This window comes from Myotis daubentonii, chromosome 4 (genome assembly GCF_963259705.1).
Source record: "Myotis daubentonii chromosome 4, mMyoDau2.1, whole genome shotgun sequence".
In the NCBI taxonomy this organism is placed as follows: domain Eukaryota; kingdom Metazoa; phylum Chordata; class Mammalia; order Chiroptera; family Vespertilionidae; genus Myotis; species Myotis daubentonii.
In genome coordinates this window covers 108106250-108125734 of record NC_081843.1, presented here as the reverse complement: position 1 = coordinate 108125734, position 19485 = coordinate 108106250, and the positions used below count along the sequence as shown (strand labels likewise).

At 43.8% G+C, this 19485-nt stretch overlaps 1 protein-coding gene across 2 annotated transcripts in view; it reads right to left on the bottom strand.

Moving 5' to 3' along the window:
* Positions 1–1711: 1711 nt before the first annotated feature.
* The window catches only part of C6 (complement C6), a 49413-nt gene continuing 31639 nt past the window's right edge, over positions 1712–19485 (bottom strand). For both annotated transcript variants that reach the window (XM_059694866.1, XM_059694865.1), the window contains exons 10-18: positions 17690–17856; positions 16100–16325; positions 14884–15055; positions 14094–14205; positions 12890–13022; positions 11276–11464; positions 9803–9893; positions 6825–7066; positions 1712–2247 (exon numbers count right to left, since the gene is read on the bottom strand). In XM_059694866.1, coding sequence (XP_059550849.1) covers positions 2066–2247; positions 6825–7066; positions 9803–9893; positions 11276–11464; positions 12890–13022; positions 14094–14205; positions 14884–15055; positions 16100–16325; positions 17690–17856 — 1514 coding nt within the window. In that variant the 3' untranslated portion in view covers positions 1712–2065. The remainder of the gene's footprint in view (positions 2248–6824; positions 7067–9802; positions 9894–11275; positions 11465–12889; positions 13023–14093; positions 14206–14883; positions 15056–16099; positions 16326–17689; positions 17857–19485) is intronic.

The following is a 19485-nucleotide window of genomic DNA, read 5'->3' as shown; positions in this document are numbered from 1 at the left end:
GATCTAAATAAGAGCCTAATCCAACAGGACTGCCATCCCCCTAAGACAGTGGTTCTCAACCTTCTGGTCTTTTAAATACAGTTCCTCATGTTGTGACCCAACCATAAAATTATTTTCGTTGCTACTTCATAACTGTAATGTTGCTATTGTTATGAATCGTAATGTAAATATCTGATATGCAGGATGGTCTTAGGCGACCTCTGTGAAAGGGTTGTTCTACTGCCAAAGGGATCATGACCCACAGGTTGAGAACCGCTGCCCTAAGACAATGAGAGTGTGGGTGGACAGTCACGCACAGAAGGAAGAGGAAGAGGACAATCACGTGATGATGGAGGCAGAGACTGAGTGATGGATGCACCTACAAGCCAAGGAGTGCCAAGGGTTTCTGACAAACACCAAAAGCCAGGAAAGGCAGGAAGGGTTCTGTCCTACAGTGTCAGGGGGAACTGCTGAGACATTGATTTCAGATTCCTGGCCTCCAGAACCGTGAGACAATACATGTTCATTATTTTAAGCCACCCAGTTTGTGGTACCTCGTTATGGCAGCCCTAGCAAACAAACACGGCTTTTCTATGCTCTGCCCAATTCCATTTTTCTCTTGCCTCAAATAAATCTGGGACACATCATGCACATTTCTGGCCAGTTTGTTTTTAGAACTTGGTTTAGTTTAAGGCTCCACTCGCATTTCCAATTTACACCTCATCACCTTCCCCGCCTCCAGCATCAATGAGGCCTGTGGGTCAGAGGACTTGGGGTAGGGGAGGGAGGAGGGTTGCTCTGGCAAGTTTCCAAGCCCTCCAGCCTCATGCAATTGAGGAGGAGGGGCAGGTCTCATTCCAGGACACTGCCCTCCCCTGCAGCTGCTGGGCCTGGTCCTCTGGTGTTGGAAGCAAGGAAGTGGACTCGGCGAGATGCCCGGCGTTGTCTGATGGACAGTCCGTGATGGGCGTCACTTCTGGACTTGTTCTTAATAAATCTAGTTCCATGCTACTGGTGGTCTGTGTGGTTCCTTGGGGTGATGTTTTGCTTTTCTCCTATCTGCTCTGCCCCAGAACTGCCTGCGAGAGGCAGCTGAGTCTCCTTCTGGTGTTTTCTATAGGCTCACATCCAAGATTCAGGGTGGCCTCAGAGTGCCTGCCTCTCCTCTTCTCTGTACTCCTTCCTGCAGAGCCAGGAGAACCAGAAAAGTTATGTCTTCCCTGTGCCCTGGGACTCAGATGGAGAAAGTGCTGCACCTATCTTTTTCCTTCTCACTCCGCCAAGAGCGCTGGCTGCTCTCCCAAGCATCCTGCACTCAGGATGCTCTGAGCAGGAAGCGGTCTTGAGCGCCTGTCAGGGAGAGCTCCCCCGTGCGGACCCACGCCTTCCAGGATCTCCTCCGCAGGCTGCCTCCTAGTACTTGGCACCTTGTAGACATTTAGAACTGTTTGTTGAATGGATGCATGAAGGTTGGTTTTCAAGAATGTGTTTTACACCTGGCCGATGCGGCCCAGTGGCTGAGTGTTGACCTATGAACGGGGGGGGGGGGGGGGGGGGGGGGGTCATGGTTCAATTCTCGGTCAGAGCACATGCCCGGGTTGTGGACTTGATCTCCAGTGTGAGGATGAGCAGGAGGCAGCTGATCAATGACTCTCTCTCAGCATTGATGTTTCTATCTTGCTCTCCCTCTCCCTTCCTCTCTAAAATCAATGAAAAAAAATTGTTTTACAAGTTGTAGATTTCTACGTTTATTGATTCATAGAAGAAAATGATGCATTTGTTCTTATGTCTACTTGTGAGGATGCTTACTTTCACAAGCTTCAAAGGTCCTCCGAAATTTCATCATTTTAATACAACATGAACAGATGAGTTTACTAGATTGATATGCAAGGTATTTTCTAGAGATATGCTGCAGGGTGTCATGGGCTGGAGGGGAAGCTAAGACAGGAAAGACAGGGAGAATAATTATAAGAAACTAATACAAAAGTTTGTCAATAGCTTCTGAGCATGCCAGTCTGCTGTTTGTACCAGATGCCCTTTTGTAGGGGTTATTTTTGGATAGTCACTCTGTTCATCGGTAACTGTGTTAGGCCAAACACTTTCCAGGATGCAGTATTTCCACTTTCCTGTTGGCACATCTTACAGTTCCTACTTCACAGATGTTCACTGTCTTGCTACTCGTCGATGACCCCATTCTGACGCAGTAGAGCTGGTCCCTGCCCTTGATGCACTGGTTGGGCAACATGCAGATACACTTGGAAGTAGAGGCTGCAATGAGAGAGACAATGTGATCACCACAGTTCTCAGGGTTGGATTTTACCTAACTTGCCCCCAGAGTGGCGAGCTCCTTGGTTAGCAATAATTGAGAACGCTGAAACCAAGGCAATGACCCAATACACAACTGTGGCTGAAGGGGGTGGCCTGCGTGTAAGAGAGAAGAATGCGTAGTAAGCCAGTAAGACCAGACGCAGCATTGGGTCATCTCTGACCCCTCCTTCTCGCTCACTGTTCCCACACAGTCAGCTCCATCCTGCCAGTCCATTTCCACAGTGTCATCAGTTAGTCCCTTCTGTTCTTTTCTCATAGGCACCGCCTAAGTACATTTAGCTTTACAATTTATTGAGCATGTACTATAAAACCCATTTAATAGGCCAAGCACTTTACATGCTTTATTTCATTTAATCCTCACAACAAACATGAACTATCTGTTAGCATACTAATTACACAGATGAGAAAACGGAGCTCAGAGGTGTTAAGTGATTTGTCCATGGTCCCACAATTAGTCAGTGCCGAAGGCAGGTTTTAAAACCTAAATGACTTGCTGCTACCATATCTAAGTCAGCCTGAGACCCAGCAGCGATTTCATTAACAGAGCAGTGTTTGCAAGGCAGATGTCAATTCTATCCCGTGTGTCTCAGCTGATGGGAGAAAACAGGGCAAGGAAGTGGGGAGATATTCAAAGGTTCAGGCTTTCTGCTCTTGGTAGGAACATTTCATGAAAAAGCACACTTTCCCTCCTATGCCTTCTGTCAACTCGCTGGAGAAGATTCTTGTTGTGGAAAGTCTTGTCCATTGTCGGGAAGGATGGGGTCTGGTGAGGAACGGGAGGCTGTTCCATCTCCGAAGAGAAAGTCAGTTCCCTGGGCTTCTGGAAAGGCCACAGTCACCACTCAGTCTAGTTACGGCTGAAACGCTCTTAGCAAGGTTGTTTGCAGAGCACCAGTACCAGAGCCCTTTCCCATCATTCATCCTTCCTTAATTCATCACTCAGTTCTCATGCTTTCAACCTTATGAGACCCTCCCAGGCCAGAAGATACTGATCTCCTCTACAACTCTCATAATCTATGGCCTTGCATTAAAATTATTCATGCAAGAATTGGGTAAAGTCATTCCTCCAATTACGGTGAACAGTGCAAGTGTACAAAGGCCTTTTATCTTCAGACATCTCATTATACTTTGTACAGCGACTTCCTTCTGTTAGATACCAAACGGCTGTTTGCTGACTAAGTCTTTCCCTCTTTTTAGTTAAGGTGGGATATTTTTAAAGTTCAGGCAAAACACTTAATATGCATAAAAACCGGGCCATTGCAAAATCGTTTGTGTTCTAACTTTTGAAAAGTGAACTTCATGTCACTTTGAAGTTCCATTTTAAACTTTCTCTTGTTTTGTTTTAGAAAGAGAAGGAAATGAGTAGCAAAGTACACAATTTAATCACGGTGACATTCAATTCAACTCAGGATTAATAATCTCCCACCTTGCCGTGAGTGGGGTGGGTATAGAATACATGTTTGACTTTCTCTTTCTTTATAAACACTGTGGTTTATACACTGATGCTGGTCTATAGTGCCTTTCGACCCGAATTCTCTGTGACATTGACTTTTGCTTAGCAATTAAAGGGCTGCCAGAGGTAGACCATATCTACTGGGGAGGACGTGCTTCCGTTTTCTGATTGTGTGCAGGACCAAAGAATACTTTAAACAATGTCAATCTCTTATTAAGAAATATTTATGTTTTAGTGTGATTAACTTGAGCAACATTCGTGTATTCAAATATTTTACTGTTTGTTTTTTTCTTGTTTGATAAACTTTAACTCCTGGGGACCGTGGAATTTGGATATATATACAACAAAGACCTAACAATAAAGACTGATTTTTATGAAACTGTAAGCTGCAGCTTATTTGTTATTCAGACAGATTTAAAAATAATAATTTGTGGAAAAGTAACAACCCCCTCCTCAGTTCTTTGCAATAGCAGAATTTGATAAAGACCTTTTCTCCATGAAAGATAAGGAGGGATGAAAGTTAACACTAAACACATCCCTAGCATGCCTGAGCATTTTGATTTGATCTTCTGTCCAAATTCCTTCTATTTTCAGTATGCATTTTTGACAATAATGTTCTTACACTACAAATTTCAAAGAAAATATTTAGATTTTAAAATGATGTTGCATAACACTGTCAGTTTTTTTTCTACCACAAATTATTGTTTCTGAGAGAGATGTCGGTTGGATAATGGTGTTGGTCAGGCAGTGAAAGAATGAATAACAGTGTTCATCTGGAAGATGACTTAATAGTGTTTAGAATTAGGCAGTGTACATACGGGGCCCTGGATTGCTGTCTCTCACAGTGAATTGACTTGTTCCAACATGGCTGAAAGGTTGGAAGCCCCAGACATTGACTTCCTGAGTTGTTACCATGGTCCGTTGACCATGGCTCCAGTGTCTACCCTTTGTCATGAGTACCATCCTGCCACCTGTCCAGGGAGCTGGACCTTGACAATCAGCTTTAAGTAGAACAGGATGAAACCTTATTTAGGAAAGAAGGCCTCTCCCTTTTTCTAGGACTGATTTGAAGAACATGGGACTGGAAAGCGAAAGAGGAGTCAATGGGGACAGTAAGGTTTTTCCAAAAGTAAGGTGGTTTTAGTAAAAATTAGATGTAACAATTCAACAAGTTTCTATTGCATACTTCATGCCTCGTTTTAAAATAAGCCTTTGAAGAGTGACGCATGTCATATCTGGCTGCCTTTTTGAGTTCTGTTAAATCCTATTCTTCAAATACTATATTTATAGGTATACTAGAGGCCCGGTGCATGGATTCATGCACCGGTGGGGGGGTCCCTCAGCTTGGTCTGTGGGGATTGGGCCAAAACCAGCTCTCTGACATCCCCAAGGGGTCCTGGATTGCGGGAGGGCAGTTCTCAGGTGATGCACCCCAGAATTGGGCTCTCTCCTTTCTGGGTCCAGGGTGCAGGTGAAGCAGATTTGGGACGACAATGCCCCAGCAGCAACCTAACCCCTGACTGATTCCACAAGGAATCTGGCTCCCTCCTCTATTGGTTGGAGCGTCTGTCCCCCAATGGTCATTGTGCATCATAGCTACCAGGTGACAGCCAAACGGTCAGACGGTTGCTTAGGCTTTTATATAGCTCAGGGGGCTATTTCAGGGTCAAACTTCATCTTAGAGCATATGGACTGCTGTGAAATTCTGCTTCCAAGCAATTAACAAATAAAATGCCAATAGTCAATACACTTTAAAGAAAATAGAAATGTACCACTACTTCTTAAACATCAAATTGGCAAAGATATAAAGGAGTGATAACTCCAGGTTTGGTGAGAGTATGGGAGGACAGTCTTTATCATCTATTGTAGATAGGAATACAAATATGGTAAAAACATTTCTGGAAAGCAAGTTGATACAAGAAACTTAATAATTTAAAATAATATTTAACTAGAAATTCCATTTTCTAAGGTATATCCTAAGAAAATAATTTAACATTATAGCTTTATCTGTGATAGATTTGTGTATCACAGCACTGTTTGTAATAGCAAAACATTGGGAAAAATCTAAATGCCTAGCAGAAGATTGGTTAAACGAATCGCAAAATGTCCATATAGGCTTTTGCAGATATTAAAAATTATGTGGCAGAATAATATACGATGACATGGAAATAGTTTTATAAGTGAAAAGCAGCAATATGTAAAATAAGATTTAGAGTATGATCCTTTTTTTGGTAAATTTGTAATATAATGAGGGCAGCCCCTGGAGAAAAATTTTTTATGGAATGCTTCTCTGTATAAATTATTAAAGTCACTCCAAATTTGAGTGTCAGCACCACACCAGCAGTCCATTTCCAAGCAATCTTGAGAGAGCCTACCCTGCAGGTCATCAGCCTGCTCAGGGAAAGGGTTTAGCTTTGAACCAGAGATGACTCTATAGTCTGGGAACATCTGGTTGACCCCATGCATGGTGGAAGGGGGGGGGGTCAGAGAAACAGTGCCTGAGTCTATGAGGGTCCCTGTCTGGGTTCAGGGTGTCCTGCCTGAATAATACAGCCAGCCTTGGCTGGTTCCAGGCACTACAATTGGACATAAAGAATTTGAGGAATATGCTCCAGCAATTGGTGTCTACGAGGAGCCCAGTCCAGGCACAGAGCACTCTACCTCTACTGGCCCCAGCTGGTTCCAAATGCCAAAGGAAATCTTAGACAATTCAGATGCACGCCCTCTAAAGCTGGGAGAGGGGAAGGGTGCCTGAAGCACAAAATCAGGATGTATACTCTTCTCACTGGGGTCTGAGCGTGGTGCTGATTATACATGCATAGAAAAAAGATGCGAAAGATTTACACCAGAACTGTGAAAGCAGTTATTTCTAATAGTGGGTGGGTTATGTTTTTCTTTCCGGTTTAAATCACTTTATAAATATTTTTTTACAATAAAATGGAATGATTTCTGATTAAGGCAAGGTTCATTTTAAGAGAGAGTGTATGAATGTAAACAAGATATGCCAGCTGAGATGAAGTTTAGGTGAGAGCATTTCTAGTATGTGGTCACCACTGGCACTTACCTGAGCATTTTTCCCAGTCGTAGCAGGTGTCATAGCCACAGGCTTCTCTCTTGGTGCTGTTGAGTGAAAGCTTTGTTCTTTCAAGACCCCATTCTAACTGTGGACCATCTCGGCAGGAACCAATATGTAGAAAATGGAATTGCTGGTTATTTAAACATTTCTTGGCCATAAAGTTGCAAGCTGGTGAAGTAAAGTGACTGTTGGAGTCCGAGTCAAACATACAGAGATCTTCTGAATATTGGCTGCCCGAGAGAGGAAAGCAAGCATTTACACACGAAGACCAGAAGACAAGAAATGGCATCCAGCCAATTTAACATGTTAACTTACTACCCAGGTATCTTTCCCCTGCTCTCCCCACCCTCCAATTTCTCTTCTTTTCATCCCCTTGTATGCTCTGGGATTCATCTTTCAAAAATTTCATCTTAATCTTGGTGTTACTCTCAACTGCCTTTGAATTAAGTTAATTTTAAATTCTTAAAAAGATCTTACATATTTTTATTCAAATCCACTTGCCTTTCTGGAATTATTTTTCCATCCCCTTAATCCTTCTATATCACCTGAAAGTTGTATTGATCATTTTCTAAATTGGTAAGATTATTCTTCCTTTGCTGTCATTCCATGCCTTGCTCAATCAGCGTTGTGTTGTCTCTCCTCTCTGCCCATTTGTGTCCAGCTCAATTCCTGCTTATACTTTGAAACTAACCCTGATTGACCTAGCCCACGATAGTCCATTGTACCTCTTCTGAGCTTAGTAACACTCATTAATTGTAACACCAGAATCGTATATCATTACATGGCTTTGCAAGTGAGTTTGTATTATGATTAAGAGCACGCACTTTTGCCCTGACTAGTTTGGCTCAGTGGATAGAGTGTTGGTCTGCAGACTGAAGGTCCCAGGTTCGATTCTGGTCAAGGGCATATACCATGGTTGCAGGCACATCCCCAGTAAAGGGTGTGCAGGAAGAAGCTGATTGATGTTTCTAACTCTCTTTCCCTTCCTCTCTGTAAAAAAATCAATAAAATATATTTTTAAAAAAAGAGCACGCACTTTTAAGTTATTCTTTGTTAACTTGCATAATCTCTCCAAATAGGTGATGGATCCTGCTACTGAGCAGTAACCAGTGGCCATAGCCCTTGTCTCACTGAGAGGTCAAGAACCCCTTGGTCACGCCAAATCTGACCCTCTATTCTGAGGTCAATTTTAGAATTAACAGTCAGTTCACCAGCACGTAAGACTGTTTCTAGGAACTAGAGTCCATAGCTGAGAAGAAAGGCCACTCACTAAGTTGGGAACACCTAGGCTGGGGCCAGCCACTCCCACAGACACCCTCAATGCCATAGAAAAGTGAACGGAGACCACAGAAAGAGGCTAGAGAGGTAGGGAAGAACTTCAGACAGTTCCAGAGGACAGTCTGTACTCTCATGGTTTGGTGTTGCAAAGATAGAGAAAGAAGTTTCCCCTGAATTCAATGGGCAGTATGAATGCTTTAAGTACTACCCAGAGGGGACTCCAGCAGCGAGAAGCTGCGTGGTGGACCACTGTGGTGGACACTGAGGAGGGTAGATAGAGCCACCTTTGGGCTGAATTATACAGAAAAAGATGCTGTAGTGTTTGAATGAATGAATGAATGAACAAGCATTTGTGCACCTACAGTACAGAGTAACATGAGAGCTATTCAGTGTTTAAAGTGTAATAGCTGGGCACGGTCTGTTGGCTTCTTACCCCAGCATTCATTCTTTCTCCTCCCCAGTAATCTAACTTTATTAAAAAATGCCTGCGCATCCAGCCAAAGAACAGCATTTCCAGCCTCCCTTGCAGAGCCATGTGGCCACATGAATAGGAGAAGATTAAGGAGATGAAATCGAATGATGGGTCTTTCAGGAACTCTCCTTAAGAGGAGAGGATGTGTGTGTTTTCGGCTTTCCTTTCGTCCTGTTCCAGCAGAGCAACTCGGAACATGAGGCAGCTTGAGGAGGGTAGAGCAGAGAGAGGAGGGACCTCGGTGCTATCTGAAATAGGCAAGTCATCGCACTGGCCCTAGATCGCCTACCTCTGGATTTACTGTGTGAGATAGAGAAACAAAACTTTATCTGAAACTAATGCTACTTTGGATTAATTTCAGCTCAAAGTAGATCTTCAATCAAAGTGACCTTGACACTCCTCGACACTGGTGTTTTTTTTTTCATGCAAAGAAAAGACAGTTATAACAACAAAGAGGAGATAGCTAACTACTCATGGCAGCCACAGGAAGATATATAATGTTTATGCTCTGCCCCTGCATGAAAAAATAGACTGACAAAGGGGTGTGTGTGTGTGTGTGTGTGTGTGTGTGTGTGTGTGTATGTGAGTGTGAACTCCATGCTCACAACACTTTCTCTACTCTAAGCTTTTGGAGTCACAACTTTGCCCTATACTTCAGGAAAGAGGAAAGCTTTGAGATAGATAACTGAGTCTGAAGTTTAAAAATGGACAAGAATAAGTGTTTATAATAAAAATGAGACTGTTTTAATAAACAAAAGCCATGAAAACTTGGGAACTGGGCTGAGAGATGACGAGAAAGCTTGCAACCAGTAGGACAGGAGGAATTCAGCTGAGCACAGGGGGGAAGTATTTGAAAAATTAATGTTTCATGTTTGTGCTTCAAGAAGCTCATCAAGCTGGCTATACTAGACTGGCCTTCCCAATTCCCAAAATGCTTCACAGAGCACCTCTGTTTCTTTTTTTTTTTTGAATGGTTTTTCTTTCTTTTTTTTTTATTATTGATTTTTTTACAGAGAGGAAGGGAGAGGGATAGAGAGTTAGAAACATCAATAAGAGAGAAACATCGATCAGCAGCCTCCTGCACACCCCTCACTGGGGATGTGCCCACAACCAAGGTACATGCCCTTGACTGGAATCGAACCTGGGACCTTTCAGTCCGCAGGCTGACGCTCTATCCATTGAGCCAAACCAGTTAGGGCCACAGAGCACCTCTTACCTACAGTCTTCTTCTGGAGACATACAAATGCATTCAGATCCTGATTCCTTTTGTCCTAGTTGACAACGGCCCTTTAATTTGCCCAGAAAATCTGAAAGAAGAGAGAAAGGAGTGAAGTCCAGTGCATAGAATAGATTCCAAGTGAAAACTTGAATTTAGGAGCAAAGGCAATGGTTAAAGATTCTCATTTATCTCTTACAGTTAGAACATTCATTTTAGCTTTTCCACATAAGCTGTCGTGAAATATTCCATCGCAAAGGTCCTTTCTAGCTCTCATGGGCAGTCATTTTCCAACCTAAAATTGCTGTTAAGTTCAGATAACTAAAGAAAATGGAATTGGTGAGATTTCTGTTCAGTTGTTTCTTAAATATTTATTGAGAAACTATGGTATTCCCAGCACCGCATTAGGTTTTGAGGGTAGTGTATTGAGCAAAATTTGACCCAGATCATCTGCTCACAGAGCTTATAGTCTTATGGAGGCAGATAAACATGAATCAAACAAACACATTAATACAAATAGAATTGCCGTCCTTCTTAGTTCTATTAAAGAGAAAGCATATAAACAAGGAAACTGATGTAGCTGAGAAGATTAGAAATGGTGAAATGAAAAGAGAAAGGGGGAAGGAAACACCAGGCATAAAAGTGCTAAAAAGTGAGGCAGCATGTGACTTTCCTGGAACTGAAGACCAGGGTAATTAAAGTGCACAAAACAAGCGCATGGAACACGGATGGCTATAGAAGGACTTTCATCCTTACTTTATAAGCAGTGAAAAGTCTTTGATGGGTTTTAAGCAGCAGTGGTGTGACAAAATAATTCCCTGATCTGGATTTTGAAAAAGAAATTAATTCTGACTTCAGTGAGGGGAGTGGTCAACAGAGCTGTGGGTAGACAATGTAGGGGTTATTGTAGTAGTTCAGGTGAAAGAAGATGGTGATTTTGATCGAAGTCCCCAAGGTAGAAATGGAGAGAAGTGGATGCTTGAGGCATAGTTGGCAGATAAAATAAATGACTCATTGAAAGTAAAAAGTGGTTGTACATCAGAAACTTGGTGAATAAATGTGTATTCCTATGTTTCAAGTTAAAATAAAATGCTCAAATGATTAACAAACAGTAGGTACTGCTTTTTAAATGACCCTTCACTTTAACCAAATGTCCAGTTAGGTATCAATGCTGATTTTATGAGTGAGCTTGCACTCCCTCAAAATGTTGAAGTCTATTGAAAAAGAAACATAACCTCAATCTCTAAAATGTAAAGATATCCACTCGACCAATAGCTTCTCATTTCTGCCTGACCTCCTCCTCTACACAACCTGCTTTGCCCTCCCAGAACACACTCAAGAAATAGCAGCACGGTAGATGCTATGCTACCAACTTTGGGAGACCCCTCCCCTAGGCACACACATATATTTAATGTGTAAACATGCACACATGTGTGTAGATGAGAGAAAAGGGACTCCTGAGCTGCTACTCACCATTTTCACAGGTGAGCGAGTTTGAAATGGGCGGTGTCCAGGAATCCTCAGTGCATGTGTACCTCGATGGCCCGGAAACCACAAAGCCTTTGGGACAGGTTAGCTCAATGGATTTTCCAATTTCATACGATCTCTGAAACGGTGAGATCGTCAGAACTTCCTGCACAACTGGCTTGAGGCACTGCGTCACTGCGGCAGAAGAATTTTAGAGGCGTCAGTGGAGTGGAATATACACCAGATGTGGGCCGATTTTATACAACCCAAGAGGTGATTTTAATGTGATTCATCCCATTTGCTCTGTTTTAATGCCCCCTTGTCATCAGAGAACCTGGGGGTTGGCCCCAGGACTAAGCTTAAGGCTTTCCCTGAGAGCCTTCCTATAGCTCCATCGTCTGAGGTTCCCTTCTAATCAGGTTCCAGCATTTCCACCTTTCATTATATTACAGCACCCTCTTCTTCTTTGCCGGTGACCAAGTCCAGCATGTCATAATTTCAAGAGTTTCATCAAAAGGTTGATGAGACTTGGGGACTCAACAGGGTTGAGTCACACATGTAGTCACGTGTTGGGAATGGCTAAAGGCATTTCCCCAAACCTGAATAGGATACATTAAATTGATTGTGGCTGCCAGACAGCTAAAGGGCATCTTAATCTACATGTTATTGCCTCCTGCTGGCCAAACACCTCAACAGCCGTAGGCTAATTCCCCCATTCTGACAATAGACTCTGTACCAAACCCTGACCCTTTGAAGTGTATATCTCTGCCTCACCTCAGGACAAGTTGTGTTAATAAAAAGCATGGGGTCCTGGGGTCGGAGAGAACCTAAGGCCTTAGACTTAAGATCTTGGATCTTAGCTCCTTTAGCTAAGATCCTCTGATCCCCAATGCCTTTCAAAATTATATTTCGTCTCCAGACTCTTTATTAATCCCTGGATTCCTATGTCATCTAAACACGGCCTTCTCCAGATTCCCGAACCCTTCTTGATGCTGGGACAGGAACCCCGGCACTTCTTCCCTCTCCTTTGCCCAAAAGGAAGTCACCACATTGTGAGTGATAGAGGCAGGACATTCTAACTGATGCTGCTCTCAATGCTGCCTCACGGGGACCCATGATAGCTCTTTGGAGTCCCCATGTGAGCCTGGTCTGATTCTCATTTTGACTTTACTGGAGCACAGCTATGTGTGGAGCCTTCAAACTCCTCCTCAGGAAAGGCTGGGAGGTGCTCCAAGGAGGAAACTGCCTTTCCCGTGCAGCTCCATCGCCGATACACTAAGGGTGTAAGTAGCATCTTCCTGGGACCCATCCATCTGCATCAGTTTGGACCTCAGACTAGGCAGCTGTCTGTGGTTAGAAGCAGTGAGCAGACCTCCCGGGCTTCTCTTTAAGCACGTGTTTCGCCATCCTGTGTGTATGAGGCCAACACGCAGGGCCAGAACTGAAACCTGAAGATGCTTTGAAATCTAATGCTAGCAGATGCGTCCTATTTTCTGCTTCACTAAACCTTTTCACCAGAGCTATTGGGAAGCAGTACAATGTCCTGGTCTATGGTGACTGCTTTGTTTATTTTGGGCGCATTTATTCTTTAGCGCGGCCACGAGAAAGGGCGGGCCTCACGCTGGCATTCCACATCGAGCTGCCTCCAGGTCCTGTCGGGCAAGCAGCTGAAGTACTGGTACCCGACCAGCTTGAATCCGGTGTAGCACGCGACTTCAGCATCTTCCCCAACGGAGTACAGTTTCTTCTCATTCTAGAATTCACACCGAAACCGGCACATTATTAGCGCTATGAATAAGACTTCTCAACACCTCGGGGGCATCTGGTTTCTTTCGATTCCTTCACTCCTGTATCAACTCAGCTACAGAGTCCTCTCAATCTCACCTTTTAAATCTCTCCCCAGGTCCCCCTTTCCTTCGCCATCACCACTGCCTTTGTTTATGGCATTTATAATCTCTTACACGGACAACTATCTAACTGGTCCCTTTTCCCCGTGTGTGTGTGTGTGTGTGTGTGTGTGTGTGTGTGAGAGAGAGAGAGAGAGAGAGAGAGAGAGAGAGAGAGAGAGAGAGAGAGAGAGAGTCACTAAAATTTTCAAGATATAATGGGTCTTACTTGGTTTGAAATATTACCCTCCTCACCTCTTGCCATTTCTTCCTGTAAAACCTGTCTTCGAGCAAAACAAAACATCTGCTGTTCTTTGAATATAACATGTATTCTCTTTCATGTCTCCGTGTCTTTACCTGGCTGCCTGGCTAATTCCTCTCTATGCCCAACACTTTCTTCCCTTCTCTCAAGACCCAACTCAAGTAGAAAGTCCTCTGTGCAAAGGTCCTGCATTTCCCAGCTTCACGAGGAGCACACCTTTCCGTTCTGGGGGAAACATGCACAAAGCTCTATTTTCATAGTGTCATCACTTTTATCCGCCCACCCAGACCCCCGAGTGGCACTTCCACTACCAGATCTCCATCTTACAAATCATAACTAAATAGGGGCAGGCTCTTACCAGCCACCCCAACCCTCATGATGTTCCATTCTCCACCCACATAAATGCACTGGTAGCATATCAATTGGTGGAACCAAGTAACACAAGAAGACTGCTATCCTTTGGCCTAACAATCAGGTGTAAAGGCATCTCCAGGGAATTCAGGTGGGAGAGTGGCAAAGTGTTTCTAAATATCACTTTTTTCACTTTTTGGGTCAACAGAAGATTATTAAACTAGGAACACAAAATAACTCTAACTTTTGAAAAAGCATACATTTTAAGTTCTCTCTCTCTCTCTTTTTTTAAACTCCAACCTGAAGGGAAGGTCAGGATGCTTACTCGGATAAATCCATTTTCCGGAGGAACTGGCCGAGGACACCCTGTGTCTGATTCTGGGTCAGGGAGGTCTGTTTCTTTCATATATTCATCGTCATTGATGCATGCTTGTCCACTAAAAGGGAACATATGTGCATATAATAAACATGTATATACATACACACATATATTTAATGTATATTTATGCATAGATTGGCATATATATATATATATTAATAACAGGATAATATGCTAATTAGACCTTCTGGGAGACCAGCCAGGGAGGGCAGTTGGGGGCCAGCAGGCCAACCGGGAGGGCAGTTGGGGGCGAGCAGGCCAGCAGGCAGAGTGGTTAGGGGTGATCGGGCAGGCAGGCAGGTGAGTGGTTAGGAGCCAGTGGTCCCATATTGGGAGAAGGATGTCCGACTGCTGGTTTAGGCCCGATTCCTGTGGGCTTCCAAAACAATTAAGACAAAACTGGCAATTGGACATCCCCCGAGGGGTTCCAGATTGGAGAGGGTGCAGGCCGGGCTGAGGGACACCCCCTCCCGTGCACAAATTTCGTGCATCGGGACACTAGTATGTGTGTGTGAGTGTGTGTGTGTGAGTATATATATATATATATATATATATATATATATATATATATATATATATATATATATATATGAGAAAAGGGTCACAGCAGGTAAAATGCCTCATTAACATGCTGTGTTCGAAGAGGGAAGATTCTAGTTCTTTGTTTGCTTAGCAGGAAGGTAATCATGCCTTCACTGTGCTGGGGGTCCCTGGCCCACCCCTCCCACCTCCTTACTCATTCTGCATGATTGAGATGGAGCAGTGCTCCTCTTGCCGACTCTCCCCCTCGCAGGGCTTCCCTCCTCGCTGCGGGCCAGGATTGTTGCACACTCGGGTTCTTGATCTCTTGTAGGTGACGTCGCACTGGCTCCAGGAAGACCAGCAGCCCCAGTTCCCATCCACCGCATCTGGAAGGCAGGCAGCCCCGCCCACAGTGGTGGTGAACTCCAGGGAATGCGGGCTTCGAAGCCAGGCCAACCTGGTTCCCCACTTTTCTGCTGTGTGGTCCTTTGTGGAATATCAGAGTTGTTGTGAGGTTAAGAGGAAGTTAGGGCCCTGACCAGTTTGGCTCAGTGGATAGAGCGTCGGCCTGCGGACTGAAGGGTCCCAGGTTCGATTCTGGTCAAGGGCATGTACCTTGGTTGCGGGTACATCCCCAGTAGGGGCGTGTGCAGGAGGCAGCTGATCGATGTTTCTCTCTCATCGATGTTTCTAACGCTCTATCCCTCTCCCTTCCTCTCTGTAAAAAAATCAATAAAATATTAAAAAAAAAGAGGAAGTTAGGGCCTGACCCACCAGCTAATTTCCTTTCCCAGTCCCCACGGCTGGATAAAATGGCCACAGTTGTGAATCATTTTCAACAACCTGCAACCTACCTCACACATAGGTATATGCGTACATACATGTATAAATATGAACTTCTTCTGAGTGGAATATATATCAAACCGTGTGTTTACAGGTAATGGAATATTTTCCTACTCCTATGACACATCCCCCTTCTGAGGAGGATCAGGTAACCTTGAACATTACTTAGCCCTGAATGAAAACTTCAGCTATGGTTTAATTTATCCCTATTACAAAGCTGTCTTCATTCTACATTACAGCACACAAAACCTTATCACACACATTGTATTTTCTAGTATTTTATTTATGCCATATTACAGGCATTGTGCTGTGCATCCTTTATGTGTAGATTAATCTTTGGATACAAGCTGACATTATCCCCATTCTCTGGATGAACAGATGGAGGCACAGAGAGGCCAGGCGACTTCCCCAAGGCCACAGAGCTGGTAGGTCATGACAGGCTCCTCCCAGGGCTGGTGGACTTTGGAGTGGAACTTTTTACAGGCTTATCTTCCTTGTGAGTTTGCGTAAGGTGGGAGGTGCTAATGGAAGTTGGTCTGTTTTCAGTGACCCGCCTAGCCTCCCTCACGATGAGTCCTGGCACTTACCCGATGTAAAGTCCGGGGCGCGCCTCTCGCAGTTCTCTCCGTAGGTGCCGCTCTGGCACACGCACACGCATTCGGTCCCCGAGAGAGTGGGGCGGCCGTTGTTAGGACACGGAGCGCACTGGCAAGGGTCAAACTTGGCTGCGTATTCCTGGAAAGCTCTCCGGAGGTTGTTCCGCCGTGTCACCGCACAGGAGATGTTTCTCACCAAGTCCGTGATGGGAGCGAGCTAGAGAGGGGGTCTAGTCATGGTCATGTCCCTTTGCCTAGGTAGCCATCACCGCCCAGTTCCCAAGACATGGAAAATCCCACCCGTCACAGGGGTTATTGCAGAATATAGTATCTATGCCAGTTGCACCCATAGGGAAAGGGATGAGTTTCTTTCCGTTTCTTTCTCACAGCCGCTCTCAGCAAGATTCGCTTGCTTCTGTTGTCCCGAAAGTATGGCAGGTGTGATGTGCCTGGAGCTTAGCTTCCCTGGAAATTCTACTCTGGAGATGTCCCTTACCTGGACCTGCATCATGTTATGTGTTAAGCGTCAAATGCACGCATCAAAATACTGAGCTAGGTGAGCAGGAGCGAGGCAGCGCAGGAATGTTCTGCTGACAGCTCACTGGGTTTGACCCCGGGTGAAAGGTCCAGAGGATGAAGAGAGCCTCTCTGGGTTCTTTGTTCTCCCAGGGGCAAGACTGGCGTTTGGGGGAACCAGATGAGAAAGTGTAGAATGGGAGAAAACGGAGAAATGAACTCACTGGTAGGATGAGTAAAGATTTGCAGCAAGAAATAATGGGGCTTGCACAAAACCAGGGCTCATCTTATTAACATTTTAAAACCCCAAAGGAATGACTATTTGGTGCCATGGGTGACTCACAGGCCCCCAGGCGGGTGGCTGGATCTCACTTTCCTACCACAACCTGGAGAGCGTGCTGCATCATCAGGCTGCGTGTGCATTAATCTACGTTCATAGTGACTGCACACCTGCCTTCATTTGAACCAAATGAGCAGGACAGCCTGTTAGTGGGCATTTTAAAATGTGCTTATGTTTTAGGCAAACACTGGCTCCAAATGGACTAGGACTGATATGTGGGCAAAGTGTTCCATGAATAATAAAAATCACCTTCTTATGTAATGACAACAAATATAAGACTGGTACATTTAATCAAAGCTTATAGAACCAGAGAGCCACATGGACATAAAATCCCACTTATCCCACAGAGCTATCCATGAAGGCTTTGGAGAGCTCACCAAATAGAGAGTTGCAAGAAATTACAGAGACCAATTTTTTTGCATACCTTGGAGAGATGAAGAATACTACTAAAGGCAAGTTTAAGCAGTTTTATTCACTAAACCCCCTTTCCTGATATTCTACGTATGCTGCAAATTCTAACTATGTATTAGAGAATGCCTGCTTGAATAGCAAAAGCAATAGACGTTTAATTTCACATTGTAAATGAGGCCCATTGTGCATGCACCCTAAAGAAAGACATTTCCTTTATCATCTCGGAGCAAAATGGAAAAGGCGTTGTGTGGCAATTCCTTTGGGCTGCCAGAGAACTATTCAGCTCTCTCACCCATCATACTTTTCATTCTTACCTTAAAGTCAATCACAACAGGATTGTCCTTCAGCGATTCTACCCACTGAGAAAAGACGTTCTCGTCAGGACCCGAGGTCCCCTTCTCCCACACCAAAGCCGCGGAGTACTCCGTCCTCCCGCCTTGAACCAACGAGATGGCTTTCTCTGATGCCTGCATCATCGAACCTGCAAGGTGTTTTAAAAATAATTATTCATTTAATTTTATTGCAAATTCAACCTTTAAAGAAAAGCCTGTTTGCACAGAGGTGGATGGTAGAGGCATGTAGCTCCATTAAGTGAGCTAAGTGAAGAGCGAGAGAGCGCCACTCCTCGTCCCCACAGGCAGTTCATGAAAGCAGTGCCAACAGTGCCAACAGCTGCCGTGTATTAAGCAGCTTGCATATAATAAGCTGCACACATTATCTCGTGCAGTGCTCGCAACAACCCTGAGAAATAGGTGGTATTGTAAACCTGGACAATAAAGCCAGAAGTGCATTGGCCCCCAAAGTGTGGTCACTAGGGAGGACTCGGGGGGCTGGATGTAAATGCAGCCCAAGTCCTGACTACTCTGCTCCCTGCTCTCTGATGCCAACCCCCCACTTTTGATACGTATTAGTATATGTCTGGCCCCCGGGTTGATATAGACCCCTGGCTTCTGTTTGCCAATGTGTTAAAGGCCACACTGGAGACTTCCGATTACAGAACAAAGTTGATAGAGTGCTTTTAAGCGTAAAGACAGGAGTAAAAGCACAACTAACCAAAGGAAAAGAAAAAGAAATTAAACTTCAAGTGAAGAGTTGGCACAATGTTTCTTTAGAGGCGATGATATTTACTATACATAGCACAGATTTCCTATATAAATTTGCAAAAACAATCTCTATTAACTAATGGTGTCTCTAACTAATAAGAATCAAAACTGAGGAGTAGGAAATTGTAGAAAGAAACACAATCAAATGAAAAGGAGGCTTGTGATATGGGTGAGAGTTAATGCCATTAATTTGATGTCAATTCTTCAGGGCCAGGAAGGATTAGCCTTGCCCCCACTGTAAAACAGTCTAGGAGGACTAGAACTATGGGGGAAATACTCTCCCTATGAAGAGTAGTCCGATCTTTTTCAAAGTGAGGCATGTGAAATAATACAGAAGGGTATAAATAAAAGAAAATTTTAGAAATTTTTGTATTTATTTTTCATATAAAGAATGGTTAAGAAATCAGTATTTGCCAATATATCTTATGCCAATTGACAGTGACAAAATATAATTCTCTGAAAGTAAAATTAATAAAGTTAATTACATGCAGAAAATGTTTAAAGTAATTCCTAATAGATGCAGAGAAAAACATCCAAACCTTAATAATCATTACAAAAAACCTAATGGAAATGGAATGACAAATAGAATTTAAGATGTGGGAGTTAGTGTCCTTAAAAATAGGCAATTATATTTTGTCTTTGCAGTGTGTCATTTGTTTCAAACTACAGTGGTGATAGTTTTCAGTGTTTATTTGTCTTTGTACCTTAGTTTTGAAATCTCCCTTTTCAGTCAATTCTTATATTTAGTCTTTTTGCCTCTGATCTCTTAATTTATGGAATTTACATTCTGATTAAGTTATTCTATTGCATGAAAAACTGGCATGGAAACTGCATCCCTTCTTCTACTGGGTTATGCATGCTGCTCTCCTTTCCCTCTTTTTTCTTTTCTTCTGATATAATACAAATGCACGGTTGTCAAACCAGTTCTCATTTTGCTCATGCTTCACATGGGCATCTGCAAGGAGACCATCTATACCAGGGGTGGGCAAACTTTTTGACTCGAGGCC